Source organism: Fulmarus glacialis, unplaced genomic scaffold (assembly GCF_000690835.1).
Source record: "Fulmarus glacialis isolate BGI_N327 unplaced genomic scaffold, ASM69083v1 scaffold1337, whole genome shotgun sequence".
In the NCBI taxonomy this organism is placed as follows: Eukaryota; Metazoa; Chordata; class Aves; order Procellariiformes; family Procellariidae; genus Fulmarus; species Fulmarus glacialis.
Window position 1 is genome coordinate 70681 of NW_009221116.1, and position 12337 is coordinate 83017.

General features: G+C 39.5%; 1 protein-coding gene across 1 annotated transcript in view; it reads left to right on the forward strand.

Annotated features, from left to right (window-relative positions):
* The window catches only part of GMDS (GDP-mannose 4,6-dehydratase), a gene marked incomplete at both ends in the record, with an annotated part of 132615 nt that overhangs the window by 962 nt on the left and 119316 nt on the right, over nt 1–12337 (forward strand). Inside the window, 2 exons of the mRNA XM_009580959.1 lie at nt 2710–2797; nt 7318–7427. Coding sequence (XP_009579254.1) covers nt 2710–2797; nt 7318–7427 — 198 coding nt within the window. The remainder of the gene's footprint in view (nt 1–2709; nt 2798–7317; nt 7428–12337) is intronic.

The following is a 12337-nucleotide window of genomic DNA, read 5'->3' on the forward strand; positions in this document are numbered from 1 at the left end:
GCACATGGTTAATCTTGCCTTGCTTATTCCGTTCTTTCTCCTTCCTTGTTGATTGATCTGCTTATTGGTGTTGGTTTTTCAGTGTTGTAAATTTATTATTTTTACTATTTCTCCGTTCCATTTGGGGAAGAGAGATATCATTGTGGTTGCTTCCGCTACTTTAAAGGCAAAAGCACATGCTCTCTCCTAGTCCACAATGAAATTGGGAACTGCTAACTGCAACTAAAATGAAATATAACCCTTTCCACCATAGAAAGGTTACAGTAATTGGGTAGAGGTTTTTTCTTCTGTTCCTCAACTCTCCATCTATTTGTTGGATTCTTTCCTGTGTTGTCAGAGACCTGTGTTCCTGAATAACTGAACACAAGAGTACACATGATAATTGATTACCTCCCTAACTAAGGTGGTTCGTTTGACTTTTTTTCATTTCAATCTATTTAAAGATCAAGCCCTATTGAGAAAAATCCACTGATCTTAAAATCCACTGATCTTACATTCTTAACTAGATTAACCAGTTTGCACACATTTTGGCTTGTCACAAAGTTTGCATTTCACCTGTCCCATGCAGACAAAGGTACCTTTCATCAGTTTTTTTACGGTAATATTGCTGTCATGGATTAAGCATTTGGCAGGTTTTCTTTCTCTTGTATGTGCATACCAGAAGAAGGAGTGGGAGAAAAAAAAGAAAAGAAAAAAAGCTGGGTTTGCGTGGTTTCTTGTTATCGCTGGATGCAACAGGCTCCCTGGCTTTGTTTGTTTGCTGAAACTTTTTGAAGTCCTGGGGTGATTGCATTTAGCACATCTCATTGGTCAAATGTTGGTATCACAGTCATTCAGCTGACACAAAGCTCTTGAAAGCACAATCTTTCATCGAGCTTTGAGCTGGCAAGATTTGACTTATTAATAGGTCAATCGTTTGCGTGAACTTGAATTTCAGCATGACTTCATTCAGGGATAGATAATTGAGAGCTCAAGAAGTCTCTCATCAGAACTTTAAGCCAAAATATTTAATTTTGCTGGAAGAGTTGTAGAGCACTTCAGTTAGCTTCCTTTAGAATAATTTGATGCTTTAAAACTGCAAAGTCTAATTTTTTTACTCAGCAAAACAGATGTTAATTTGCGTACTCAAAATATTTCCAGCATCTTTTGCAACAGTGAAGTTTTTTGTCTTTTTTTTTGAAAGTGTTTCTCTTATGTCCTTAAACCTTATGTCCTTATAAATTATCTACACATGCTACAAATAATTATTTTGATGGGGTTTTTGACTACATAACTTTCAAATTTATCTTCATAAATTCATTATTTAATGGAAATTGCTTTTGGGGGGCTGTGTTTCTCAGTTCCCCACTGATCCTCAAAAAGCAAGTATTTTACTCAGTTGTGGAAAGTTTAGGGTTTGAATTGAAGAACAAGGTATGTTGTGAGCCTGTTGTGTGGCTGGGCACACAAGAGATTTTATGCAAGGAAATTGGTGTAATAAATTTGACTTGCAAGTTGTAAAGATGAAGCTATTTGGCTGTTGTTGGAGTTGTGCATACCTTTTTACTCAGTTAAGTTTCAGACTTAAGATGGAATAAAAAGTGGTTTCGGTGTCAATAACCATAGCTTGTGTTATGTGTAAAACAGAAATCCCCAAACAAAACAAAACCAAAACAAAACCCCAAACACTGCCTGTTCCTGCTGGCATATTCTCGCAGGTACGAGTTCACATGAAGTGAGAGAGTAAAGCGATGGCCCAACCCAGCCAAGTGTAGGATGCATCAAAGTGTAAGGGATCACTTTCAGAAATAAAGGGCAGGGAGAAGTGGAGGACAGTCGGATGCTGAAGCTTCATTTCACTTGTGCCAGCACAACTCCTGCAGCTGGTAACCTAAGCTAACATGAATTTTGGCAGCAGGCATGGAGCTGTCTTACATAAGGAGGAAACGGGATCAGTGTTTGAGCAATTTCTCTAATGTATTAGACACAAATGGGCTTTTCTTTAATGTTAGTCAGAACCAGTCGGGTTTTTTGACCGACTTATTTATCGTGGCTGGTTAAAGGAAATTCCCAACCTGCGTTTCAGCCTTAGGCTTGCCTGCGTGTCTCGTAACCCACTGGAGAACTGACTCATGAGGTCCACAAAACAGCACTGACTGTTCTGGCTGTTTTTCCAACACCCCAGAAAGTGAATGACAGCTGTTTTCTAAAATATATTTGGGCAGCTGCTGCCCCTTCTTTCCCCTTGTCTTTTTCTTCCCTTCTCTCCTCTCTGCCTCCTCTCTCCTTTCCCTAGCTCCATCTCCTCTGCTGCTTTTTCCATGCCCATCATCTCTGGCTCCAGGAAGACTTCTCCGCAGCCAGGGAGAAGTGGTTATCTCAGGATTCACATATTGCTTCTCCAACTCCACTAACGTCTCACTCACTAGGAGATGGTGCTCTAGGGCAATTCAGTGTGTTTTCTGTACTGTGTGTAATGCTTAGGCTGCTAGTGGTGTCAACAAGGGAGAAGGTGAAACCACTCAAGGGTAGTAAAATAAATATGACAGCATCAGAGCTCATCTGCAAGTATTTTGTTACGATTTGGATAACTGTCTGCCTTTAGGAATAGAGGCAAGGTCTGATTACCTGAGGGTTAGGGCCATGTATATGAAAAGAGCGATGATGATGAACACTTTCCTCGTAAAGTTTACCACTTTCCTTTTGTATTTTTCCTTGTTCAATCCCCAGGTGCATGGCATCGTTCGTCGGTCTAGTTCTTTTAATACAGGCCGTATTGAACATCTCTATAAGAACCCACAGGCTCACATTGAAGGAAGTAAGACTTTGTTTTTATACTTAAGGGGTTTTTTCAGTCTGTGGTGTGTGTTTGGTGGAGAAAGATCCCCGGGAGCGGGAAGGGTATCTCAGTTTCCTCTATCTAAATGTCATCAAGGAGTAGCTATTTTTAAGATGTGCTTGAATCGGGATTGGTTATTTAAAACAAAACAAACAAACAAAAAACCTTGATAGCTAAGCTTCCCTTTTCTCTGCTTGTGTTAGCTCTGTTAGCTCTCTGCTCTGTGATAGCTGCTCTCTCTCAGAAAGAAAAGTGATGATTTTTCTCTGGAAATGTGACACAAAGTATAGGTACTCCTGTGTGTGTGAGTTACCAAGAGGGGAAAATACAAGAGGGGCCCAGGAAGGGACTTTCTGTTGTGTAGAAATGCTGACACAGTTCACACGTAGCTAGGCAGTAGCAATTAGAAAATGGCTGGGCCTGCAAAAAGCTATGTGAGGTTGAAAACACTGAGATATCAGAATAGTAAAATGTCTTTCTTTTTGAGGCAGTTATCTTAAGCACTCCTCTTCTGTTTCCTCATGAGCGTCTTAGTGCCTGCTGGAGGTGAAGGTTTGGGGACAGCCTGTATGACAGCATGAATAAGACATGATCAGTTCTTACTGATGACAGGAAGAATGAATCTTTGGACCTTCTGAGTTTCTGTACCCAAGGAAACAATTTCCTGTTTTTCCTGAAGGAAAGGCATTGCTCTTGGAAATTTGCTGACAATTTACTGTATTCTCTGTTACCGATGATAATTTGGAAAGCTGAAATTATTACCTTAAGTGTATGCTTTGCAAAAATTGTTTGAGTATTTTACCTTGAAGAAGGTTAACTGGTCACTTAATGAGAAGAAGCTCCAATGTTGGATGACTCTAGTTCAGCAGAAGGATTGAGTGTTTTAACAAGCGTATAGTTCTCTACGCTATGCATATTTTGTAAAGTGTGCAGACTGACACTGTCCTAAATAGTCTGATTTACGGTATTGTTAAGACTAAATATCTCCATGCCGTAAATAAATCTCATGTCTTTTGAAGTCTGCTTCTCACCATGGTTAAACAGAGCCCAATTTTATCAAATTGTAATATATAGTGCAACTTTTAGATTTCACTTGATCTTTGCTTGTAATTTTTAAAAAATATTTAATTTCTGACAAGACTTCAGTGGTATTTGCTGTGAATAGTTGCTACTTACTGTACATTGCTCCTTAAAATATCTGATTGAGAGAGGGGGGAAAATTGAATAAAATATCTTCAAGAATAATACTGAAACCTGTGCTTCTGTCAAGAACAATGTTAAGAACTGTTTCCCACGACACATTCATGGCTCACAAGGTAAAATGAAGCAAAAGAAGTCAAACAAGAACCTGTGCATTGTGAGGACCATCTTGTGAATAAGAAAAGTGATTTGAGAAGACGATGTAGATTGTGATAAATATGTATATGAAAATTTAAGGAAAGGGATGGAAAAAAGGAAAAAGAGAGCAAACCTTAAATGTTTTTCTCCACTTCTTATCTCATTTTCCTTTAACTGAGGAATGCAGCCATATGAATGGGAGGAGGAGGAGGAATTGGACTTGGAATCTCAGGAAAGGCTGCTCCATGGAAACTGTTTGGAAACAATGGGTTTCCAGGCAGTACTGGAGGAAGCAAAGAAGCAATAGTGGTTGATGTGAGCAAACCCTAATTTTGTCTTTGCCCTATGTGTTCTTCCCATGAGGAATTGATTACATGTTGCAAGATGATAATCTTCATAGACAGTGAACCTCTTTATAAAAAAAAAAAAGTAGGGAGAAGAAGAAGGAAAACAAGTTTTTTCCTGAAGTGAGCCCTCCAGCTATTGCTTGCTAAGGAGGTTTTTAGGTTGGATAATATTATTAAAACCCAAAGGTTTTTTAACCTTTATAAATCTTATTTATAAGATTTTATAAATCTTTGCACCAAATAAACCCCATTTCTAGTAAGTCTTTCCACTTAGCCTATTATTCTTGAAAGACCCCTTTTTCACGGGTCAGAAAATGAATAAAGCCTCATGCCCTGTTCCCCTTCAAAAAAGCCATTTGGACAAGAAGCTTTGAAGACTGGATGGTAGACCAAAACGGGCATTCCCCTTTGAGAGCTTTAAATTTAAGGTAATTGTGGGAGGGTATCTCTGAATCTCAGCTCAGCCCAGCTGGCAGCCTACCTTCCCCTGGGAAGCTCTGAGATTGCTCTCTGGCCCGGGGAGAACTGGATGTCTTTGGAGTAGGAAGAGGGAGCCTGGCTGTGACACCTCTTTCCTGCTCAGCTTCTGCTTAGGCTGGCGAGGAGCCAGTTGCTCTTTCAGACCTTAAGGTTCCTACAGAGCTGCTGCTGCTCTCTGGACCTTCTTCCAGTGTCCTCTGCTCCATCCTCTCTTGAAAGGCTGGCTTAGCTGGCAGGGAGATTTCGTTTGACTCCCAGCCAAGGTAAGCAGAGGAAGAAGAGGACACCCTGCTGCCTAGGGGAAGCTTTCTTTTCTGGTACAGAAAGGGTAGTGCATTTGGTTCTTCCCTGCTCCCACCAGCCCACAGAGTTGTCCTTCAAAAGGTGGTAACTGCCATCAGAGAAATCGGTTAGGTGGTGCTTGCTCTTGGTCTCTGTTTAGAAAAATGCAGCAGTTATGGTGGTCTGGACACCACCAGTTTTGAGGATTGCAGGTTAACACCAATATCCAAATAGTTTTATCCTATAACCATTTGTGATCTTGTGCATGCTGTGGCTCACAGGCAGAACTGGTTTCATGTATTGAATTTCATTTGGGAAGCAGGACAGTTGCATTCCATACGAGTAGAAATGCGGTGGTGTTCCAGCACAGCCTGTATAGAACTGGTGGCGGGAATGAAGGCAGCGCACACCATAGATAATTGATGTGTACGCACAAAACTGGTCATACCCTGCTTGCCAACCCTCATATTTAATCACAGTTACTCTTTCTTTTAAAAAAGAAGTTGCATTACCATTCCCTTACCTGTTAGCCACAGCTTCAACTGGGTCTTGAAGTCTCATCAGAAGTGTCCTTTTCAAGAAATGTGGATGTAAAAGCAGATTTCAAGAACATATTGTGACCTGCTGGGCTGTGTCACTTTATCAACCTGAAGAGCCTCAAGTACCTGTTGAATAGGAGTGTGCAAAGCTGAACACCTGAGAACTGTGTGATCTGTTACTTCCTTGCTGCCTTAAACTGTTTAAAAAAAAAAAAAACAAAACCCACCATAAAAAATGCCAGAACAGCTTAAATAAAAACAAAGTTCACATATCTCTGCAGCATTTTAAAAAAAATGTACTGTGGATTCATATGGTAGTCTCTTGTAACAAACCTTGTATTTCTTGGTTTCAGGATTAAAAAAAAAAAGAAAAAAAAAATCAAGTTGATTTTATGTGTAGATGATACAACCCCATTGTCAAATGGGAAGACTGCTAAACTGTACTCAAATAGGAATTTCTTCTTTTTCCTGGAGATAAGGCAATGTAAACATAAATTTATGAAGGTCAAAAACAACAGTAAATGTAAACAGCTAATTCATCAATAGTTATAACAGGATTTTTCTTTTTGTTGAATAGATATGTGAATAGCAGTGTGGTGATGTGATTTTTTTTTTTTTTTTTTTTTAGAATAATAGGAAAATGCAACCTGTTGTATCAGAATTAATTTCACTTCTGGAATAATTTCTTGACAGGTCGGGATCTGAAACCAGGGACAAGTTGATAAGCCATTGCAACCTGCTCTTTTAATTTTGACAGGAGCTGGTCTCATGCTCTTACCTATTTTTTCACACACAAATTAGTAACTCAGTTGGGAAAGGATAAATAACAGCTGTGTGACTGACATATCTAACCATATTTGAGATTTTGGTGTGTAATATCATGAAGCATGTTTCATTGACAGTTACAGTGTTCTCTGAAATTCCTTTCCAGTGTGTATCTGTATTTTTTAAATGGAAAAGCAATAGTAATAAAAGCAATGTATTGTACTGTAATGTTACCTAAATGTTTATCTTGTAGGTACCTTAGGCAGTTTTGTTGTGTTGTGAAATTATTCGCAGTGAGGAACTTAAACATGTGCAATGTTTCGGGAAGGAGGAGAAAGCTATCAATGTATGCTTAAGTTATTAAAAACCTTTGTGAGTGAAAGATTGGAAGCCTAAACTAAAATAATGTGGGTTTTTTTGTGGCTGAAATTCTGTATATGACATTGATCTAATTTATACAACTTGGGTTAATGAAGTGTAAACTATTAAACAAATGATATAAATGTTGCTAGGTAAATCAGATTATTGAAAAGAAAATCTGAAATGGTATTCATTACTCCTGCAGGAAAATATATTTTGTGCTTAAAGCAGGGAAAAAACCCAAGCAAAACCTTGTTCAGCCAGTGATGTCTTTACTTTTTCCAATAAATGTTTACTTGGATTTTAAACCTGGAATAGGATTTGGACCAAGAATGCCATATTGTTCTGGGACTAAAGTGTATTAACTCTGTGTTCTTAACCTCTGAAGACATGAAGCTGCACTATGGTGATCTCACAGACAGCACCTGCCTGGTGAAGATCATTAATGAAGTCAAACCCACTGAGATATACAACCTGGGAGCTCAGAGCCATGTCAAGGTGAGTGGCTTCTAGCACTGAGAATTGTGAATGTGCGTTGGTGGTGGTATACTGCTTCGATTATTTTAGACTGCAGCATTTATAGCCGTTTTAACAACTGCTAACTTTGACAGGTAAACACTGCCTTAAATCACGATAGTTGTGTTTTCTGCGGTGCTGAATTACTGCACGAGTCTTCCTACTGAATATAAATTAAGATGTCAGAATAAGTGAAGTTAAATTGTCATTATCAACAAAATCCGCAGCTTTAACATCTGATTTTTCTACCATGTGAAGCAACTTCTGCTGTAGAGTTTGCTGCTGATCCGTCCTAGTGGGGAAGTTGTGCAGTGTTGTTAGGCCAAGCAGCGCTTAGAACCATGTTATTCCATTTGCATTAAAATCAATACGTGTATCTGAGTGCATCACTTCTAGAAAGGCTTCACCTATTCCAGTTTTCGTGCAGGTGGTATTATTTGAAAGATTGACCTACAAGTAGAGAAAACAGTTTTGCTAGTACTTGCAGAATTATAACATTTCTGGGTTTTTGGTTGGAAAAATCAAGTTGTAGAAACTAAAACAAAAAGCACTTGTTGAAGATGAGTAACTTGACCCTGGCAAGTACTGCTGTATCCTTTCATAAGGAAAGAAAATTAATTGTAGAGAGAATAACTTTAATTTGCACTTTACATATGTTAAGCTACATTGCTGTATCCTGTAAAGCTCAGTTTGCTAACAGGTGGCCTCCATTTACTCGCAAAAACCTCATTCATATTTCACTTCACGATTACAAACTGAAACTGATGGCCAGGTAGCAAATTGTCATTAAAATAAATTGTGTGTCAGTCATATGTCCTGTCCTTACTATGTGCAATGTGAAAGTATCCTTATGTGGTAATATTCCTTGGCCTCTCTTGAGGTGAGAACTGAATGAGCATTTAAGACTCATGAAAATCGGGTTGGCTTTAGTTTTGTAAGTCAGCCTTCCTACAAAAAGCAATGTGTTGTTCCTATTACTCTGTAAGCCCTGAAACCCAGCAAGATGAAATCATGTTGAAAGACTGCAGTTATTGACAAGACAAACAGCAGAATATAGAGATGAAATGGGAACAGTTTTGCTTTTTAATTGCTTGCATGATTGAATTATCCAGTTTGCTCTCTGCTAAACGTGAGTCTGGTTGGGTTTATTAGCTTAGGTACAACAGTATAAGAACAAGGCTACATGAGTCCAAGGGCACCTTTGGTCCAGAAAGCAATTTAACTGCTGCTTTGCAGAGTGAAACCTGAGCCAGCAAACCTTGCTGGGTATTTGCAGTCCACACCTAGGTGTTCCAGCATTTCTTTTCTTGAACTGGTGCATTGGATAACAATCTCCATGGAAAGTACTTGTGTCCCTTAGGTGGAGTTAGCATGGTACTAATGTTCTGGTCCCAAACTATCTCCATGTGGCTGCTGCAGCTGCCAACAGCTCAAATCACAGCTCTGGGAAGGTTTATTCCTCAAGTATCTCACTGCATGAACATTTTGAGCCAATGCAGATCTGGCACCGAGTCTTGGCTTTTGGAGGTCTAATGTGCCTTGGAGCACAATGAGAAGACATCAAAATGGCTCTCTTAAAAGCTAGCCTGAATGCAGCAGGCCAATACTTAGGCAATGTTAGAAGTCCTGTGGGAAGTCTAGATGGACTTCTTCGGGGTGTGCTTATTATGCTTCCTAGCATCTCCAGTAATACTTCTGTTGTCGTAGCTGAGGAGAGAACCTAGGCACCCCAAGTCTGTTGACTGAGGTGATTGGGGGACTTGACTATGGTATTGATAGGACTTAAATGCAGTCCAACAGTGCTTACCATTTTAAAACAATTTCCAATGTTAGAAGAGGGAGTAGAACTTGGCCACCCATTAGGGGTGAATGTCTTCAGCAGAGACCTGAACAGTTCTTACCATTAAACTTTGGTTATGTAAACTTACTGTGTTTGCCTGTGTGCATCATGTTTGGGGAAGGAGGGAAAAGCACTTCTAATCTTAGTTTACTTCACATTCTGGTGACTTTGAACCAGTGACGTCTTCAGTATTTTTTGGTGGTGTTTATGTTGGCTTGTGTTTATGCAGAATAAAGTTTTCTATCACTCTCACTTCCAGTTAGTTTATGTGAGCCATGCTGAAATGAAGGAAAATAAAAATAATAGGAAGTTGGTCTGGTTTCCTGTAGGAAACCAATGAAGATGAAATTGGTTCTTGGAATGAACCCACAGTAGTCTGGGAAATACTGTCAGAGAAGACGTTTTTCTGAATCATAAATAGTGAGGACTATGACTCATAAAGTAGGTCACTGAGAGGCTGATCTGATCTTGTACATGGGAGAAAGTGAGAGTGGACTGAAACTTGCTCCTTATTAAAAACAGTAAACTTAACAGAATTATATCATCAGTAGGAACAAATTATCCAGTGTGTATTCCTGTCTGTTTTGGTGAGAAATGGGGATTAGCTCTCAGCACTCTAGCTTGTCCATTGGATGTTCAGAAAACAGTAGCACATTCGCTTCATAGTTACTAAGTAAACAGTTTAGCCTCATTTTGTCTATCCAGTCTTTATATGTGCTGCTGCTTTGGCTTTTGGTGCTTTGGGAATCCGGTGTGCTGACCATGATTTGTTTTCATTTAATTAGGTTTTATGGGAGTAATTGTTTACAGTATATTGATTCTAAATAATAATCTATTATTATGTGCATGCAGATGGCTTAATCTAAATTCTGCTATCCATAACTCTATACTCATATCCCTCTGAATGTCTTGAAAATCAATTATCCAAATGCTAGGTTGGCTAAAATAAGATATAAATGTCTCTTCTTGCACAGTGTTTCAGTAGATGCACACACATAGATATGAACTTGTAACTATTTTTTTCTGAAGGACAAGTGATCTCATCAGTATTTGACTGTGCTGTAAGATTTTTTGTTTTGAATTGTATTGAACCGGTGAAGCTGGTAAATATTTTTTTTCCAAATTTCTGAAGCAAAAAGGCAGTGTAACCTTAGTAAAAGATCTCTTGCTTTCAGCACTTGAAACTTGTTGCACCGAGCAGTCAAATGTAGGACTGAAAAAATGGCTCAAGTTTTATGGCTATTGCTATCCTAGTAGTCATGTATTAAATAGCCTAGTCCAATCTGGCTGTAGTGCAGATAGCCACAATTGCTCAGTTTATTTCTTTAAATTGTATTGGGTAGTAGAAGGTTATTTTGCCTCCTTACTGTTGGCATTTGTTGCCAGAAATTTTATAGCGAATGTGTTTTATGCGATAGGAAAATAATGGGTTGACTTTTCTGTGATAGCTGTTCCTTACATATGCAACATGGACGTATTATTGAAGAGTAAAACTTGCATGTAACTACATTTTAAAAAGCCAATAAATGCTCGGTGTGTTTTTTTTCACCTTGCAAGATGCATATAGGGTTTTTTTGTTCTTTAGTTTAGGGGATATTAAGGTTCTATTTAGTTTTAAGACCTTGCAGACATATGGGTGCTTGGAGTCACGCAGGAATTAATTTTAAGAAGCAAACCCTACCACTGTTAGCTGAAAGGTGAAATGTAAAAATCAAGAGGCTTTTAGCATATAACCCCTCACTTGAGTAAGGATCTCTTTACACTTATCTATTGAATTCAGCTTTATCTCTAGCTCCTCCATTTTTCCTTCTATATTTTTGTGCTCTCCAAAGAGAAGGCCTTCAGTCTTGGGAGGCCTTTAGTCTCTTCTTTCCCCCATGCTGGCAAAATTAAAGAACTTATTCATTTCTGATTATTTTTCATTTTTATCGCATCAAATACTGACCCCTAATTGCTATGAAGCAAACATGTTATGAACTACTAATTGATTTCAACCCCATGTCTGTTAATGTGACTATGTCTGTTTCCATGCTGCATGGAGGGTGAAGTGGCAGCAGGGAAGATGAACAAACAAAAAAAATAGCACCAAGGTCTTTAGAACCCATGGAGCAAAATTCCAACTTGTGTAAAAACCTGTGCTCACCTGTGTCTCTACTGCATCCTGAAGTTATAGCTTGCATACTGGGTGGTGGGAAAGTGGGATTGCTGCAGGGAGAGGAAACTTGAAGTACACAAGCAAAAGTTTACATCATATAATTTTACAGAATCACAGCATGGTTGAAGGTTGGAAGGGACCTCTGGAGACTGTCTAGTCCAACCCTCTTACTTAAAGCAGAGTCAGCTAGAGCAGGTTGCAAAGGACCCTGTCCAGTCAAGTTTTAAGTGGGATGGAGATTCGACAACCTCCCTGAGCAACCTGTTCCCTCACCTGTGCAGTTCCATCACCCTCACAGTAAAAAAAAACAACACCCACCACCACAAACTTTTTCATATTTTTAAATGGCATTTCCTGTATTTCAATTTGTGCCCATTGCCTCACCTCCTGTCACTGGATACCACTGAGAAGAGTCTGTCTCGGTCATCTTTACTCTTCCCACCACCCACCAGGTATTTTTATACACATCAGTCAGATCCCCCTCTGAGCCTTCTTCAGCCTAAACAAACCCAGCTCTCTCAGCCTCTCCTCATATGACAGATGCTCCAATCCTTCAGCCCTTTGTGGCCCTTTGCAGGTCCATTATGTCTGTACTGGGAGCCCAGAATTCATGGTGGTCTCACCACTCAGCACTGTAGAGACAAAAAATCACTTCCCTTGACCTTCTGATGACGCTTATCGTAATGCAGCTGAAGATGCTGTTGGCCTTCTTTGCTGGCTCATGGTCAACATGGTGTCCAGCAGGACCCCCAGGCCCTTTTCTGCCAAGCTCCTTCCCAGCTGGTCAGCCCCCAGCATGTACTGGTGCATGGAGTCATTCCTTTGGAGTTGCAGGACTTTGCACTTCCATTTGTTGAACTTAACGAAAATCCCTTCTGCCCGTTTCTCCAGCCTGTT